General features: G+C 40.8%; 1 protein-coding gene across 1 annotated transcript in view; it reads left to right on the top strand.

Annotated features, from left to right (window-relative positions):
* Nucleotides 1–18,074, top strand: part of PDGFRL (platelet derived growth factor receptor like) — a 65,136-nt gene that overhangs the window by 41,933 nt on the left and 5,129 nt on the right. The window contains exons 3-4 of the mRNA XM_072776172.1: nucleotides 12,461–12,612; nucleotides 17,000–17,293. Of these exons, the coding sequence (XP_072632273.1) occupies nucleotides 12,461–12,612; nucleotides 17,000–17,293 (446 nt within the window). The remainder of the gene's footprint in view (nucleotides 1–12,460; nucleotides 12,613–16,999; nucleotides 17,294–18,074) is intronic.

Below are 18,074 nucleotides of genomic sequence, written 5' to 3'. Positions count from 1 at the left end.
TATATATGGCCTTTATTATGTTGAGATATGTTCCCTCCAAACCTACCTTGTTGAGAGTTTTATCATGAATGGATGTTGTACTTTTTCAAATGCTTTTTCTGACTCTATTGAGATGGTCAAATTTTTTATCCTTTCTTGTGTTGATGTGATGTGTCAGGTTGATTGATTTGCATATATTGAACCATCTTTGCATCCTAGAAATAAATCCCATTTGATGGTGAATGATTTTTTAAGTATATTGTTGGATTTGGTTTGCTCATATTTTGTTGAGGATTTTTACATTGATTCATCAGAGATATTGGTATTTGGTTTCCTTTTTTGGTAGTGATTGCCTGGTTTGGGTATCAGGGTAATGCTGGCCTTATAGAATGAATTTGGAAGCTTTCCTTCCTCTTGTGTTTTTTGAAATAAGTTGAGAAGAATAGGTATGGTTTCTTTAAATGTTAGGTAGAATTCAGCTGTGAAGATCTCTGGTCCTGGATTTGTGTTTGTTGGAAGTTTTTTGATTACTGATTCAATTTCATTGCTGGTAATTGGTCTGTTCAAATTCTCTATTTCTTTCTGATTCAGTTTTGGAAAGTTATATGCTTCTAAGAATTTATCCGTTTTTTTCTAGGGTGTCCAATTTGTCGGCATGTAATTTTTCATAATATTTTCTTATAATCTTTTGTGTGTCTGATGTGTTGGTTGTTACTTCTCTTTCATCTCTGATTTTGAGTTCTCTCTCTTTTTTTCTTAATGAGTCTGGCTGAAGACTTATTACTTTTGTTGATCCTTTCAAAAAACCAGCTCCTAATTTCATTGTTCTGTTGTATTGTTTTTTAGTCTTTATTTCATTTGTTTCTGCTGTCATCTTTTATTTACTTCTTCCTACTGACTTTGCACTTTGTTCTTTTTCTATCCCTGTTAGATATAAGGTTCCAGTTTTATTTTTATATATAAAATAATTGTATCAAAATGTACAAACTGTTTTATGATTAGTTTTTTCTCTAACATATCATGCATACTTTTCTATGTTATGCCTATAATGCCATACTATGTTTAACTAAATCCCTATTGTTAGAATTTCAGATTATTTCTCACTTTTCCTATCTGAGTCATTGCTGCAGTAAACATATAGGTAGCTATGATTTATTCCTACAGATGGAATTGCTGTATCATTCTTTTAAGGTATATTTGAATTTGGCTTGCTGATACTTGAGAATTTTTGCATCTGTGTTCATCAGGTATATTGGCCTATAATTTTCTTTTTTTAATAATATCTTTGTCTGGTTTAGTTTTTACGATAATGCTGGACTTGTAGAATGAATTTGGAAGCATTCCTTCTCTTTCATTTTTTGGACTAGTTTGAGAAGTATGCTGTTAACTCTTCTTTAAATGTTTAGCAGAATTCACCTCTGGAGCTGTCTGGTCTTGGACTTTGTTGGGAGGTTTTGTTTACAATCTTATTACTAATAATCATTCTGTGCAGGTATTTTATTTCTTTCTGATTTTAGTCTTGGAAGACTGTATATTTCCAGGAATTAATTTTTTTCTTCTGGACTCTTCAAGCTGCTGGTGTATAATTGTTCATAGCAGCATCTCTTACTCCTTTGTATTTCTGTAGTATCAGTTGTAACCTTTCCTTCATTTCTGATTTTTTTGGAGCCCTTTCTCTTTTTTCTCCTGATGAGTCTGGCTAAAGGTTTATCAATTTTGTTTCTTTTTTTCCCAAGAAACAGCTCTTGGTTTCATTGATCTTTTCACTTTTTTATAGTACATATTTTATTTATTTTTGTTCTCCTTTTATTATTTTCTTCCTTATACTACTTTGGTTTTGTTTGTTATGCTTCTTCTAGTTACTTTAAATGTATGGTTAGATTGTTTATTTTCTATCTTATTTCTTTAGGTGGTCTGTGTCACTATATACTGCTCCCTCCAATTATGGAGCATTGTGATTCCATTTTAATTTTTCTCAAGGTATTATAAAATTTCCTCTTGATTTCTTCATTGACCCAGATTATTTAGTAGCATGTTATTTAGCCTCATTTGTGTTTTTTCCTGTTTTATTCTTGTGAAATTTTCTAGTTTCAGATTGTTGTGATTAGAAAAGACCAACTGCTTGATAAGATTTATTGAGACTTGTTTTGTTACATAACATGTTACCTAATTTGGAGACTGTTCCCTGTGCACTTTAAAAAATGTGCATTCTGATGTTTTTTGATGAAATATTCTGTGTATATCTATGAGGTTTATGTAGTCTAATGTTTCATTTAAGGCCACTGTTTATTTTTATTTTATTTTTTATTAGAGAGAGAGTGCAAGCAGCGGGGAGCAACAAGTAGAGGGAGAGGGAGAGAGAGAAGCAGACTTCCCACTGACCAGGGACTCAGTGTGTTATGGGGTTCGATCCCAAGACCTTGGGATCATGACCTGAGCTGAAGGCAGACACTTCACTGACTAAGCCATCCACTCTTTTGTTATTAATGTTCTGTCTGGATAATCTATCCATTGATGTAAATGGAATGTTAAAAGTCACTTAATGTCATTGTATTACTCTCAATTTCTCCCTTTATGACTGCTATTATTTACTTTTTATGTTCAGGTGCTCCAATGTTGAGTGCATAGATATTTACAATCATTATATCCCCTTGGAGTGATCCATTTATCATTATATAATGCCCTTTTATGTCTCTTGTTATAGTCTTTGTTTTAAAGTCTGATATAAATATTGCTATGTCAGCTTTCTTTTCATTTCCATTTTTATGGGATGTGTTTTTAAAAATCTTTTCATTTTCAGTCTAAATGTGCTTTTAAGTCTGAAGTGAGTCTCTTGTAGGCAGCACATAAAGGAATCTTATTTTTTTTTTTTTTACCCATTCATTCACTATATGCCTAAAAAAAGATTTTGCCTATTTATTCATGAGAGACACAGAGAGGCAGAGACAGGCAGAGAGAGAAGCAGGCTCCCGGCAGGATCACTACCTGAGCCAAAGGCAGATGCTCAAACATTGAGCCACCCAGGTGCCCCTCACTGTATATGTTTTGACTGAATCATTTAGTACAGTAACATTTAAAGTAATTCTTTATAGGTATGTTTTTATTGCTATTTTTTTTTTCTGGTTGTTTTTTAGTTCTCTGTTACTTTTTTCTTGGTCTCTTCCCTTTGTGTTTTTTTTATCATGAAATTTGTATATAACAACCTATGTGTATAATAGCCTACTTTAAGTTGATGGTCACTGAAGTTTGAATGCATTCTAAAAGCATTAAATTTTATTCTCCCTTGCCATGTTTTATGTTTTTGACATCATATCTTACATATTTTTATTTTGTATACTCCTTAACTAATTATTGTAGGTATAGTTGATTTTACTACTTGTGTCTTTTAACCCTCATACTAGCTCTATAAATGGTTGATCCAGTAGCTTTACGTATACATTTACTTTTATCATTGATATTTTTTTCATTCTCCAGTGAATCCTTTTAACATTTCTTGTAAAGTCTATTTAGTGGTAATGAACTCCTCTAACTTTTCTTGGTCTGGGAAACTCTTTACTTCTCCAATTTCAAATTATAACCTGGGTGGAAAGAGTATTCTTGATTGCAAACTTTTTCTTTGGCATTCTGAATATGTCATTTTCTTCTGGCCTGCAAAGTTCCTACTGAAAAATCAGCTGATGTATATAACTTGTATGTAACTAGTTGCTTATTTGTTGCTGCTTTTAAGATTTTCTCTTTAATTTTTTTTATAGCTTAGTTATAATGTGTCTTGGTGTGGACCTTATTAGGTTCATCCTATTTGGTGCTTTTTCACTTCCTGGGCCTGGATGTTTAGTTCCTTTCCCAGGTTAGGGAAGTTTTCAGCTATTATTTCTTTACATAAGTTTTCTGTCCTTTTCTCTTTCTCTTTTCCTGGGATCCCTATAATGTGAATTTTATGCTTAACGTTGTCTAGAGGTCTTTTAAACCATCTTTATTAAAACAATTTTTTTCTGTTCCACTTGGATGACTTCCACTGCTCTGTCTTCCACATTACTGATTTGTTCTTCTGCATCCTCTAATCTGATGTTGATTCTCTCTAATGTGTTTTTAAAATACTGATGAGTTCTTTTTAATATTTCTCTGTGTTGAAGTTCTCACTGTGTTCATCCATTATTTTTCTGGGTTCAGTGAACACCTTCACTTAACCACCTGAGCCACCCAGGTACCCCAGTGAACACCTTCATAACTATTACTTTGAACTCTTTATTAGGTAGATTGCTTATCTCTCTTTCATTTAGTTCTTTTTTTTTCTGAGGTTTTGTCATATTCCTCTATCTCCTCATTTTGTCTGACTCTTTGTGTTTGTTTCTATTTATTAGGTAGATAAGTCTTGAAGGAATGGCCTTATGTAGTAGGTGTCCTCTGGGGCCCAGAGAAGCAATCCTCCCAGGGTCTGCAGAACCAGGCACTCCAGGGGTGTCCCCTGGGTGATCCATATACACCTTCTTGTGGCTGGGCAATAGGTGCTGCAGGGCTAGAGAGTAGGGATGGCCTCTGGTTCAGCTAGTTGTGAGGACCAGTTGGGATTTGTGGTAGTGCTGGTGTATGTGGTTGTCTGGAATATGTGGCAGGCTCCCCCTTCTCAGGATGTGATTCATTTGAGGGATAACCATCCATACCACAGTTGCCCACCAAGTATGGCAGTTGAACTGGGGAGTACCAGCCCTAGCCAAGACCACCTCCTGGGTGTGGCAGAGTGGCAGCCACTTTGGTGGGGCATCTGCTGGTCAGATGGGTCCACAGGAGAATTGTGGAGGTGGGGTGAATGGTGCTAGCAAGGTAGAGAGCATGTGTCAGAAATGGCACCCATCAGTGTTGGGCCCCCCTGCAGGTAGATAGAAGGAGAGCAAAATAAAATGATACCTGCCAGCACTTTCCTTCCTAGATGAAGTTCCTAGGGATCCCTGCCCCTCCAGCCCTCACAAAAATTAGTCAGTAAATCTCTCTGACATATGACTCAGACACTTTTTAAAAAGATATATATATATTTGAGAGAGAGAGAGAAAGAGAAAGCACAAGCTAGGGAAGCAGCAGAAGGAGAGGAAAAAGCAGGCTCCACACTGGGCATGGAGCTCGACATTGGAATCAATCCCAGGACCCCAGGATCATGACCTGAGCTGAAGGCAGATGCTTGATTGACTGAACCACCCAGGTGCCCTTCCCCACCCCACCCTCCAAGCACTTTTCAAACTCCTGCCTCTGTGCTAGGTCTTAGTGGGAGTAATTTGTGTGCAAGCCCTTTAAAAGTGGAATTTTGGTTTTCTATAGTCTCTGGCTTTCTTGGAGTTACACCTTGCTGGTTTTCAAAGCAAGACATTATTGGGGCTCATCTTCCTATTTTAGGTCCCCAGGGCTGGGGTTCCTGATGTGGGGCTTGAAGCTCTCACTCCTCAGGGAGTACCTCCTCATTGTTCCAGGGTTGTGTGTCCTGACTAGACCATGTCTTTGACCCTTCTCCCTATCTCAGTGTGGCTTTTTCTTTATATCTATAGTTGCTTTATATCTAGTGTTGCTTTTTCTTATATCTATAAAGCTGCTCTGCTAGCCTTCAAGGTGTTTCCAGAGATAAGTTGTTCTATATGTAATTATAGTTTTGTTGTGTTCTGGGAGGAGGTGAGCTCAGGGTCCTTCTATTACTTCTTTTTTTTAAAAAATATAGAAGAATCTGGCATAAGTCATTATAGTAGAAAAATCCTGAGTCCCATTCACATACATGAACATAACCTGTTGTTGGAATAGAAATATGGTAGTTATATTGCAAGAGTTTTGAGTAGGTCCTTGAATAGTCCTCAAACATACTATAGAATAGAGGGGAAGAATAGAGGGAAGGAGGTAGGGGAGAGAAAGGGGGCAGTGAGGGAGAGAAGGGGGGGAGAGACAGGGAAGGGAGGGAGAGAGGGAAGGAAGGAAAGAAAGGAGGGAAGGATGTTTCAGCTTAGTTTCTGATATTGAAACTATATTCACTTAGTTCCTCATTTTGCATATTTGGTTCTCTACTAGTTTCTCATACATGTTTCTTTTCATCATTTTTTTAAAATCATAAACTGTGAAACTTTGGTATGTTTTACCAGCTGTCTGTTTCCCAGGGTTGTACTTTGTTGATATGGCTCCATTCCCAGAGTATCGTGGAACAATTATTTTCTGACACATTCTTAAAAAGAAGCTTAAACACAAGCCCTGTACAAACACTTGAAATATGAACAAGCAAATATACATGAATCTTTATCTCCTTTGATACTTGGCATAGTTCCTTGCATGTGGTAGAAGATAAATAATTAATTTTTTGAAGTGAATGTTGAACGAGGATGATTCTGGATTGCATCTTTCCCCCTTACTCCTTATGCTTCTGTTTCATGTCAATAGAGGCAACACAGTCTCCATTGCAAAATATCTGGGTTCATATAGTTGAGTGGCCCTGGGAACGTTATTCAAACCAACCTTCTAATTCTTCTTCTGTGGTTCTAACACTTAACTCGGGAAAGCTACCTAGCCTCTTTGGCCTCAATTTGCTCACCTATAACTTGGGGCAGATAATAGCACCTACTTCACAAAGCTTTTATGAGGATGAAATTAGTCAAAATCTATAAAACGCTTAAACCAGGGCTTAACACTACTAAGCACTACCTATGTATTATTATTAGTTTGATCATCTCCATCTCATGGGATTGAGAAAAAGTAATGTGTGCCTTAGGTGCTGTCCATTATACAGTAGATTTTTTTTTTTAGATTTTATTTATTTATTCATGAGAGACAGAGGCAGAGACAGGCAGAGGGAGAAGCAGGCTTCCCTCAGGAAGTCCGATATGGGACTCATCCTAGGACCCTGGGATCATGACCTGAGCTGAAGGTGGGTGCTCAACCACTGAGCCACCCATTCATCCCTATACAGTAGATATTTAATGACTAGTTGTTTTCCTGCTCTTGTTCCCTTCAATTACTCACTGAACTGTTAATTGGCCATTTAAATAGAAAATAGGATAGAATATTACTCAGGTAATTTAATCAGATCTTTTATGTTTTTGTTTGAGGTGTGTGTCCATATTCAATAGGATTTGCAAGCTAGTTAGAGGCACCATCCCTCAGTCAAAATTCCTTTAGGTTGCTTCATTTCAGTATGATAGAAACCCATGCCCTTTTCATTTACAAACATTTTAAGCTGAGTCTTCATAACACTAAGATTAGAAGCTCTACTGTTCCCACTTTGAAAACAGTGGACAGGATACTTCTCTAAGTTTCAATGTCCTCATCAGTAAAAGAGGAAAAATAACGCCTCCATCCTAATTGGTCATGAGAACTAAAGGACCATAATAATTAGCAATATCCAAAATATATTAAGCTCTTACTCTGTGTCAGGCACTGTTCTAAGTCCTGAACTTATTCAAAGGGCTTAGTGCAATGCCCCACACTCCTAAGCGTTATCTATTGTTAATTCAAGTCTGAAGAAGTAGGTGTGGTCAGCCTGTGAAAGGCAGGAGCTCTAGCTAAGGAGTCTGAAGGTACTGGTGGAGCTAGGCTTTAAATCCCATCAATCTGGCTCCAGAGTCTATGATCTTAAGCCTCAGGTGACTGCTGCCTGTCACCATAGACCTCTGTCCACCTATGTTCCAGTTAACTATTTCTTTATCATACGAAAAAGTACCTTTTGTTTCTTTTCAGGGGATCTCCTTAACTTGGAATGCATGCCCTCCTACTCTATATGTTGAAATCTTTCTTTTCTCTCAAGACTTTCTCAGCCCAGAAGCTTTTCCTGGTTTCCCTTCTTGGACTTCCATGGCATTTTGTATATGGGAAACTTGAAAGGAAGAAGCTATTTAGATAACATTGTGTCCCTTACTGTCTACTTTGGAATCTCTCATTTAATTTGCACTCATTAAGTATTTATGGGACTGATAATTATTTTGTAATCCAGAGCTTACCTACTGCCCTTGGCTTATAGAGTCTTAGGGAAAGGTTAGAACATGGACCCCACCATCATTACCTGGTCACTGGCCAGGTGAGATCCACAGTGGTCCCTAACTTTGAGAGTTATCAACCTCCTTTTCTATCCCATGACATAGCCTTCTTACCCCTCCAGAAAAGAGTAGGCGGGGCAACATGCTAGAAGCTTCAAGCCTCTATTAATAGGAACAGACTGTTTGTAAAGGCCACATGTATACTCATGTGTGGATGCACATACACAGCCCTATATTTTATTTTTTATTTTATTAAAAGATTTTATTTATTTGAGAGAGAGAGCAGGGGGAGGGGCAGAGGGAGAAGCAGACTCTCCACCAGCAGGGTGCCCAACACAAGGCTCAATCCCAGGACCCGGAGATATGACCTGAGCCAAAGACAGATGCTGGGTGACTGAGTCAACCAGGTACCCCCACAGTCCTAAATATTAAATACCCTTAAATTTTAAATACTCTCTGAAACTTGGACTTGCCCATCACTGAGCTCATTGGGCCAGGTCTGGAAGAGAAAGACCTAGCAGAGGTGTGCTGGGATGTTCAGAGCTGCCTCTAATTAGTGCAAATTCTGTTTATCTTAAATATAATTTGGGGGGATACTTTGTCATGACACCTCTTTTTCTCCACTCAAACTTTACACCATCCACTGTTCCATTCCTGGGGATTTGTTAAATGGTTATAAGAGAAGGGGAAAGTCCTTATATGAAGTGTCTCCCAGTTCTTTGCAGGGCTCTGTGAATCCTAGTCTCCATTTCAGTGTGCAGACTCTGTCCCCAGAGTCCTTAGGTCATAGTCCACCCCTTTGGGTAGCCTCCTGCTTGGACTATGTGAGACCATTAAAAGAAATGGACATTTTAAATCCAGGCATTTAAACTGTAATCCTGCTAAATAATTTGTTTCCTGTTTTATATTGTTTGCATACAAGAGGGGGTGGAAAAATCCAGAAATGTTTTCCAGCGGATTTCCTTCCTTCCACCCCCAATCCTGCTAAAGATACAACATGTAGATTTCATGATGCTAGGGTTATTCCCAAGTGCTAAATTTTTATGTGCCCAATTACTTTCCTAGTAGGAATGGCATCTTCTACTTTCTATCACTACAGTGCTAGCAAGTGTTGGGTCTGTAGAAGGTGCTCAACATTTATCAACAAAATACTGATTTTATACCCCAGTTCTGAGCTCTACAGGGAGTGTGGTCAGATATTTTGGTCCACCTAGGAAGATAACCACCTCTGTTTTCTCTCTACCTTTCCATTTTTTATCTGCTGAATGCCAGCACTATCCTCCCAAATGAAAATACCCTTTTGGTCATTGCCAGAAACTATCATTCTGCCAAATGAAGTGTGTGTGTGTGTGTGTGTGTGTGTGTGTTCATGAATCTCTCTTAAAGGCATATGAAGCTTTCAAGCATCCATCTTTCCTTTTTAAAAAAAAATTTTATTGGGATTCAATTTGCCAACATATAGCTCAAGCATCCATTTCTTGACCCTTATCCTTGAAGATACTTTCTTGCTTCTTCTCTCTTCTATCTACATTTCCTTTTCCTGTTGGGCCCCCATTTTGGCTCTAGATTTGTCCTCAATCTTCTATTTCTTTTCTATGCTTTCTCTTGTTGAGTTCATTCTTTTAGCTTCACTTTTTACTCTGGAGATGACTCCCCCAAATACAAATCTAGTACTGTTTCATCTTTTCTGTGTCCCGGCTTGTGTTTCCAACTGTCACATCAACTGATATCCACACTTCAGTGACCCAAATTCATCACAAATTCAAAATCTCCAGTGGCTGATCTATTATTTTGCCCCCTAATCTCCTTTCTTTTCTCAATGATTCCATCTCAGTTGGTTAAAACTCCATTCTTGCCGACACATAGAAATACAAATTAAGTGGTCATGACTAATATATCTCTTTCTTCCACCTCTTATACCTGGTCTGTCATAAATGTCTCCCAAGAAAAAATGCCTTGAATTTGCTTCCATTCTTCTGCCAACACCCAGACTGGCCCCAGCACTTCCCTTGCTGTTCATCACAGTGACAGGCTCTCAGTCCTACCTCCCCCTCTTCCTCCTGCCTCTCCCACGTGTGTTCTCCTCACTCTTGCCCTGGCTAATGTGGGCCACCACTTAACACCTCCAAATCTGAGGATCTCTGCTGCCTGTTCTCAAGCAGATGCCTGGTGACTCCCAACCCCCTCCCACCATCTCCTCTGTGATAATATATTAAATCCCCAAATCAGTATTGAGTGCCTTCCACCCACCAGGCACTCAGGCCATGGCATTGAGGTAAAATGAGCAGACCAGGTCCATCCCAGCCCTGCTGGTGCTGTAATTTCCTGAGCAAGTGAGCTCATTTCCCTGCCACTCCACCCCCGGCCTTTAAAAGGCCAGTTTGTCTCACCTCCTCCTCAAAGCTGCCTTCAGCCTCTTCAACCCACGGGGATGAATCCCTTTTCAGAATTCCTATTGTTCTTGTTGTGAATTCCCCTTTTGTCATTCCCTGATCCTTTCATGTATATTAGTCTTAACCCCTTGCCTGGATTGTAGTATCTTTGAGATCTACTCTTATTTGCTGTGCTAATTATCTCCAGTGTTGGGTGTGTATTATTTGTCATTGACTACATCTGGTAGTCACAATAGTTACTACTAGTCTGCAATTATATGTAATTAAGCTATAATCAGAACAATACAATGAACCTGGTGTGGCATGCAGTGCTTTATATGCATTTGCTTATCTAATGAGTGGCTATTCAGTACATACTTAATTGATTCAAGTTTTTTACTTAGTGTCCTCCAGTTGTGGGTCTCAAGAAAGTCACTTCTCTCTGAGGCTCAGTTTCTTCATCCAGTTTCTTCACCCAGCTCTCCAGTACTTTCTTTTTTCCATATATCACTGAATGGATGCCTTTTTTTTTTTTTAAAGATTTTATTTATTTATTCATGAGAGATACAGAGAGAGAGAGAGAGAGGCAGAGACACAGGCAGAGGGAGAAGCAGGCTCCATGCAGGGAGCCTGATGTAGGACTCGATCCCGGGTCTCCAGGATCAGGCCCTGGGCTGAAGGCAGTGCTAAACCACTGAGCCACCCGGGCTGCCCAGGATGCCTTCTTTTTAAGAGTCTTTCCAGTTCTAACCCTGTGGTTCAATTCAATTTCAATGCCCTCATTTCTAGGGAATCTTTACAGTGTGCTCTGCACAGATTTATTGCTTAGGGAATATAAAGCAAATATGGCACAGTCCCAGCCCTCAGAAGTTTTTACCATCCATTGTAATAACAGGAAGCCATGGGTGTCTGAGGCACCCATGAGAGAGCAAGGGAGCTAATTACATCACTAGGAGAAATCCAGAGTTGATTCTAATTAAAAGCTTCCTGAAGGAGGAGAGATTTCCGTTCGGTTGAAAGGAGGCAGTTGATGGAGTGGGAGTACAGAGGCACCTCTTGGCAGAACTGGTGGGCAAAGCAGCCATTCAGTGGTGAACCAGAACAGGGCTGCATTTAGGACCAACCTGACGTTTTGTTGTGTGCTAAATTTAACATGGTGACCACACTGACGTTGCTGCAAAATACAAACAGGAGAATCTCAACTACATCACAAAAGCATATGGACCTCAGAGGGGTGAGCCATTTAGATATTTGAGATGCATCCTCAGATTAAAACCATTTCTTTTGGCATCCCTACATGCAGAGGCTCATAAGCCGCAGGGGAACATCTGTTCCATTGATGAAACATCTGGGCTCCTGTCACAATATCATATAATTAATTACCATTATGATCAGCTAATAAAAGTGTTCAATGTTAACATTTATGTCTCTCCTCATTTCAGAAGGAACTGAAGCAGTTTGCAAACATATTCACATGCAACAGGATAAAAATACAAGAGACAAAATGAAAAAAATTAAAGTAGAAATAATAGTGTGTGAGGCTAGAGGAAAAGTTAAATGCCCCAAAGTTCTAAATACTGTGTCAGAGGTGGGCTGCATCACTGGGGCTCAGGATCTTAGCAACCAAGCATTTTCCCCCCCAAACTTCCAAAGGGAAGTTTTAATTTTTATTATAATAATGTGGCATCTCAGAGATTCCAAGCTCATATTCAGAGATTTATGCTTGTTGATCCCAGAGATCTTGCATACTGGATAATGGTGTGTGCTTTCATTCATGTTGACTGCTGTTTAAACCAACTCCTGAGAAGCAACACCTGCCCAGAGCTCTTTGGTTTAGTGTCTCTGGGTGTGTGGCTAATGTACCAGTGATTTTACTTAAACTCCAGAATTTCCTCTAGTTGTAAACATAATTGTCATTTCTTCTTTTTAGAAGCTTCTCTGACTACCACCCTACCCCTACAAACACGTTTCCCCCAAGTCTGCTTTTCGTAGTTTGTGCCCTCTGAGAGGGCACGCTGCCTGGGCCACCAGGGATTTACGTATGGGAACAGTGTCGTGGAGAGTGGGGGCTGCAAGGCCCCAGCCCAGGTGAGCTGGCTTTGCTTTTATTGACAGCGTGAAGCAGCACGAGCGCTATGGCCAGCTGACCCTTGTCAACTCCACGGCGGCCGACACGGGCGAGTTCAGCTGTTGGGGGCAGCTCTGTCACGGGTACATCTGCAGGAAAGACGAGACCAAAACAGGCTCCACCTACATCTTCTTCACAGGTAAACTCTTTGGTGTATTGGTGGGATTCTTCAGAATTCTGGACTGGGCCAGAGTTTCTGAGTATCTAATGATGAGATATTGAGAACACTCCCTGTTTGCTGGGCTCTGTGGATTTATGTCCATCATTTCATGCAAGTCTCACACCAACCCTCCAGGGTAAGTACTAACAGCATTTCCATTGCTTCCACGGGAAGAGGGGGTTTAGAGAGATTAAATACTTCCTTGAGGTCATATGGGTAAGTGACAGTACCAGGATTTGAACCCAGTCTGATTCCAGAGTCTGTGCCTGCATTGTCCAATACGGCAGCCTCTAAACATGTGTGACTATTTATTATTCATTTATTTTTGAGAGAGAGAGAGAGAGAATGAATGTGTGCAAGCCAGAGGGGTAGAAGACCAGAGGGAGAGACGGGATCTTAAGCAGGCTCCATGCTCAGCACTTGATCTCATGATCCTGAGATCACAGCTTGAGCGAAAATCAAGAGTCGGCTGCTTAACCGCCTGAGCCACCCAGTCGCCCCCATGTGTGACTACTTAGATTTATATGGAAATTACTTAAAATCAAACAATTTAAAACTCAATTTCTGAGTGGCACTCACCTTGTTTGGAGTGCTCCATGGCCACATGTGGCTGGTGGCTCCTCCTGGCCACTGCAGAGAACATGCCCATCATCACACAAATCTCTATTGGACAGCATGGCTGCAGACTCTTAGTCACTGTGCTCTCAGGACCTATGATGACCTTTCTAGAGCTCCATAGTCATAGGATGCTCAGTCAAAGGCCTCCTCACATTTGTTCCTAGGAATACTGTGAGTGGAAATTTGGGGGCAAGATTCCCAAAGGTTGTGGCCCTAGTGGCTCCAGCCCCATCCCTGTGCCAAGTGAGGTCCCTAAAAATGCACAGGTCAGAGGGAAACCTCTTCTTGGGCAGCCTTGGGTGTGTTTCTGCCAGGTAAAATTTGCTTTTGGAGAAAGAGGCATTGCTAAATAGCTTGCCAGTCTCCTTTCTCTGCAGAGCTGTCTACACAATGACGTTTGGGGCACAATGTTCTCCAACAGGTTCAGAGGTAAGGAACAGCTTTCCAGAATCCTACAAATGCCACCCTCTGGTGCTACTGTTGTCCTTAGTACTTTGGATGAAGCCAGAAGGCTTTCTTTTATGGGCTTTGTCTACATCCTGAATCCTTCCACCTTTCAGACCTCCACTGACGTAGCCGCTGTGACCCAAATGATCTTAAGACCTGGCCATTAGTGAATACTTTAGCAGGATCTCATGTGTGTCCCCTTTCCTCCCACATAGCTCCTCTCTAGCAAGAAGATGCATTAGCAGAGCGCTCTGCGATTTGGGAGTCACATGTATCTCATTCCGTTATCACCACACCCCAGGAAATAAGTAGAAGTTACTTTACTGTCTCTATTTTAGAAATTATGATGCTCACACCAAGACTTGAAAGGGCAAGGTGACTCGTTCAGTGTTCCATGTCAGTAGTGGGGAGAAAGAGTCAACCCTTATTTTCCTGACCTGGGATCTAATGCTCTTGCTGCCCTGATCCATTTCTAGGACAAAGTGATAGGTAGATAGACAGGCAGAAGGACACTAGCTAGCATAAGTGGTGTTGTCAGGAGAATTGCTAACAGTTGTTCATAGGTAATCCCTTGTGAGCCTCGTTCTGGAATGTGCTGCACAGAAATGCCCATGTGCCCTTAGAGCCTGTTATCCTGGACAAGGACTGATGCCATATCTCAAATTGCAGAATGAAGATTCCCTGCCATGATTAGCACTAGCACATCTTCCTAAAATATTGGGTTTTGAATTGAGATTTTGAACTAAAGGCCCTCCCCCACCCCTTGAGCTGAACATCCCACTAGGGTTAAGGGCTGTCTGAGTTTCAGAGCCAGGTCCTCATTCTTAATTTATGGCAAGCTCTTTAGTGAATCCCAGGAAGGCTAAAATATTTACTTCAACTTTAAAGAAACCTGGATGAAAAAGGGACATGACCTTTGAGTTATATCATTTTCTCTTTTCTCCACACCAAGCCAAGAGACCAATTAGATTTTCAGTATAGGGTTTAGCATTTATCTTTTCAGGCATGGGTGGGTTTGTGAAACCAAGATGAGCTATTCTGGAAGCTGAGCTTCCCGCTGCTGGCTCTGATTCTTTCAGAACATATGCTGCCCCGCTACCCACATAGAGAAATGTCTGGCATTCATTATGTTTGTGTGTTTCCCAGAGTTTGATTGCAAACACTATGAAGCCTCTTTTTGACTGTTGTTGATTTGCACAATTTTTGATTAAGCGACTGCCACATGTTCTATTTAATCTTTATCTGGGGTGGGAGGCTCTCAGGGTTATTTTTCTCTCTCTCTAAGCTCTTATTGAAGTATATATAAAGAAAGCTACACAAAATATAAGTATACAGCTCAATAAATTATCCTCAAATGAGTATACGCATGTAACTACCACCCTGGTGGAGGTGAGAACATTACCAACAGGAGGGCTTTCTCCCGGCAAAGCCTTGGGCACCAATTATCATATGTACTAAAACCACATTAATGCGCACTTTACTAAATATGGAGTTTGTTGAAATCTGGATTTGAATTTATAGCCTATGTAGTTTTTCTTTTGAATATCTGAATTTCCATGTGTTTAGTTTTCTTAAAGTAATGCTTGCCATCTACTTGAGTAGCTGCAAATGTTTGCAGGGGTCATATGTCATCTAAAACTTTTTAGATGAACTTCAGCAAAGTTTTTGTTGGTGGTTGATGGAATCTGCTAATTACAAATATGTCTTTTTTTCTGTTAAAGCAACTGGTGTGGTTACTTCTTTCAGATATTTTTTTTCTGTATTTAAATTCAATTTGCCAGTATATAGTATAACACCCAGTGCTCATCACATCATATGTGCCCTCCTTAATCAAAGACTGTTTTATAGTACAAGATCATATTTTTATATTCTGGAATTCGGATTATTCACTTATTTTCCTGGCTTTGTTTACTGGTTCAGTTCCCTCTATAAAACCTTAAAATAAATGTCGCTTCTAAATCTCACAGTCAGAAATTCCACAAGTGCTTTTGCTCAAAAGCTATCTTTACTACTCCAGATTCTTCTCTGTGCAAATGGGATGTAGAAGCACAGAGATTATGGTGATACATCCAAGGATATAGACTTACTCTGTGTGAACACATGGGTTTTAGATACAACATTGACCAAAGTGCCCCTTAACTTTCAGCCAATTTATCATGAAAGTGGCACAAATCACTCAGTGTGATATAGAGCCTTACAAAGATGGAGATTCACTGAGCCATGACCTATTTCAATTCCTTCTCCATCTCAGAGCCAGGGAAAGACTTCCCTGTCATTGAACTTGGCACTCATAGCCAAAGAACTCTTGATCCATGAAGACATTTGATGTTGTGTCTAGGAATTCTGTCCCCAACCTAAAATATCATATAACTGACACAATGAGGGCTGGTGGAGGAGACAGCCAAGAAGAATTATTTGTTTCAGGAACATTGAGAGGGAAAAACAGGGAACAACTTAATAAATGTTGGAGTATGATTACGTTCAAAGATTTCTCTTAGCAAGAACTATAATATTCCCTCACAGAATCATCCAGAAAACAAAGGATTTAATGTGCCATGCCAAAAACAAAACCCTAACCCACAGTCCCTTGACTCTCCTCAGGAATAAATGTATGGGCAAGCCGGTTCTTGTTTCTCTCATTTCTGTAAGACCAAATGCCATCATCAGAATTTAAAGTACAGGGAGAGTGATTTCAGAGCAAACAGGAGGATATAAGAAATGGACTGAATTCCCCAGCCTAGAGTTAGACAAGCAGAGCTCAGAACCTGAGACTAGTGAACTGGCTGTCCTTACTTGATTCTCTTTCCACTGACCTTGGCAGGAAATGAGGTCCTCTGGGTTGTAAGGACATATGAGGATACCAGCACTCTTGCTGGGCTGGGCCTCTCAGAGGTTCTGCTGGGCTGGGAACCATTCCCACTGGGCCATTACGGAGCATGTGCTCTGGGGCTAACGTCTCCAGACTCACAGCAGATTGTTCAAGAGTTTTAAAATTTCTCTTAACCTCCTAAAGACATCAGTCTCTTTCCCTGCTTCCTCAGTGGGGTAATTCATGGGCCTGATTCGGGCTTGATCTCAAACCTCTTTGTTTCCTTTAAGGAGATGGGAAGTAAAATCTGTTTTATAAAAAAAAAAAAAAAAAAGGCGGGGGGGGAAGCATTAAAAAAATAGCTTTTTCTATGCATAAAAACTTAGTATCGGAGTATATTGGCATGTCCCTTTTTGTGCCCTAAGAATGTAAAAATCCTTAAAGTACTCTTGTTTCTCCAGAATAAATAAATCTCTATCTTTCCCTTTGCAGAGAAAGGAGAACTCTTTGTACCTTCTCCCAGTTACTTTGATGTTGTCTACCTGAACCCGGACAGGCAGGCTGTGGTTCCTTGTCGGGTGACTGTCCTGTCAGCCAAAGTCACCCTCCACAGGGAGTTCCCAGCCAAGGAAATCCCAGTCAATGGGACAGACATTGTTTATGATGTGAAGAGAGGCTTTGTGTATCTGCAACCTCGTTCCGACCACCAGGGGGTGCTCTACTGCAAGGCGGAGGCTGGGGGCAAGTCTCAGATCTCAGTCAAGTACCAGCTGCTCTACGTGGAAGGTGAGCCTGCTCCTACCAGTACGGAGACTTTAGTCTCTTCCGGCTGGTCAGTATCATGTACTGCTGTTCCCAACTGTGGATGGAAATTAGGAGGCACAGAATGCTGCTCTTAAAGGCTCCTCTGCTGTACCGCCATTTCTAGAATTGCCTGTGACCTGACCCAACATGCCTCAACTCCCTTCATCCACTCTTCACTCTGGTACTACCTCTGTGTGATGGATCAGCAATTCTCCAGTATTTCCAACCTCTTAGAACATCCTCTCTGATGAGAGCATCCTCTTTGTTGTAACCAAAATCCATGGTCTCCTAAGGGCACCATCCCTCCCCAACTCAAGGTCAAGTTTTTCTTGTGCTCATTCTCACTTCCTCACCCTCGCCCTCCCATCCTCTGTTAGGAACCTCTGCTACTCTGAGTCTCATGGCTTCACCACCTTTCTCGTCTCCTTTCCAGTCACTGCCTTTGTTCGCTCGTTGTCCTCCTTGTCACTTCACTTTCTGGGTGACATCAACATCCACTTGGAGTTCATCGCGCCTGCTTCACTGACCACTTCATCCCTTCCACCTCGGGAACACCTCCTTCAGCTGCAACTTCAGCCTGTCCTCAGCCACAGCTGCTCTAACTGGATAGTCACTCGCTGAGTCAGACGTCCAATTCACACACAGCCTCATCCCTGCTCAGATCGTTGCTCAGTCATCAGTGACTCCGCTGGGCCTGTCCTCACCTCTACCCTCCTCCCCACATTTCCCAGTGCCCTCCTGCCCTTCCTGCCCTTCCAGCTTG

This window comes from Canis lupus, chromosome 15 (genome assembly GCF_048164855.1).
Source record: "Canis lupus baileyi chromosome 15, mCanLup2.hap1, whole genome shotgun sequence".
Lineage (NCBI taxonomy): Eukaryota > Metazoa > Chordata > Mammalia > Carnivora > Canidae > Canis > Canis lupus.
The sequence above is the reverse complement of the archived record's forward strand: the minus strand, read 5'-3'. Positions and strand labels throughout refer to the sequence as shown.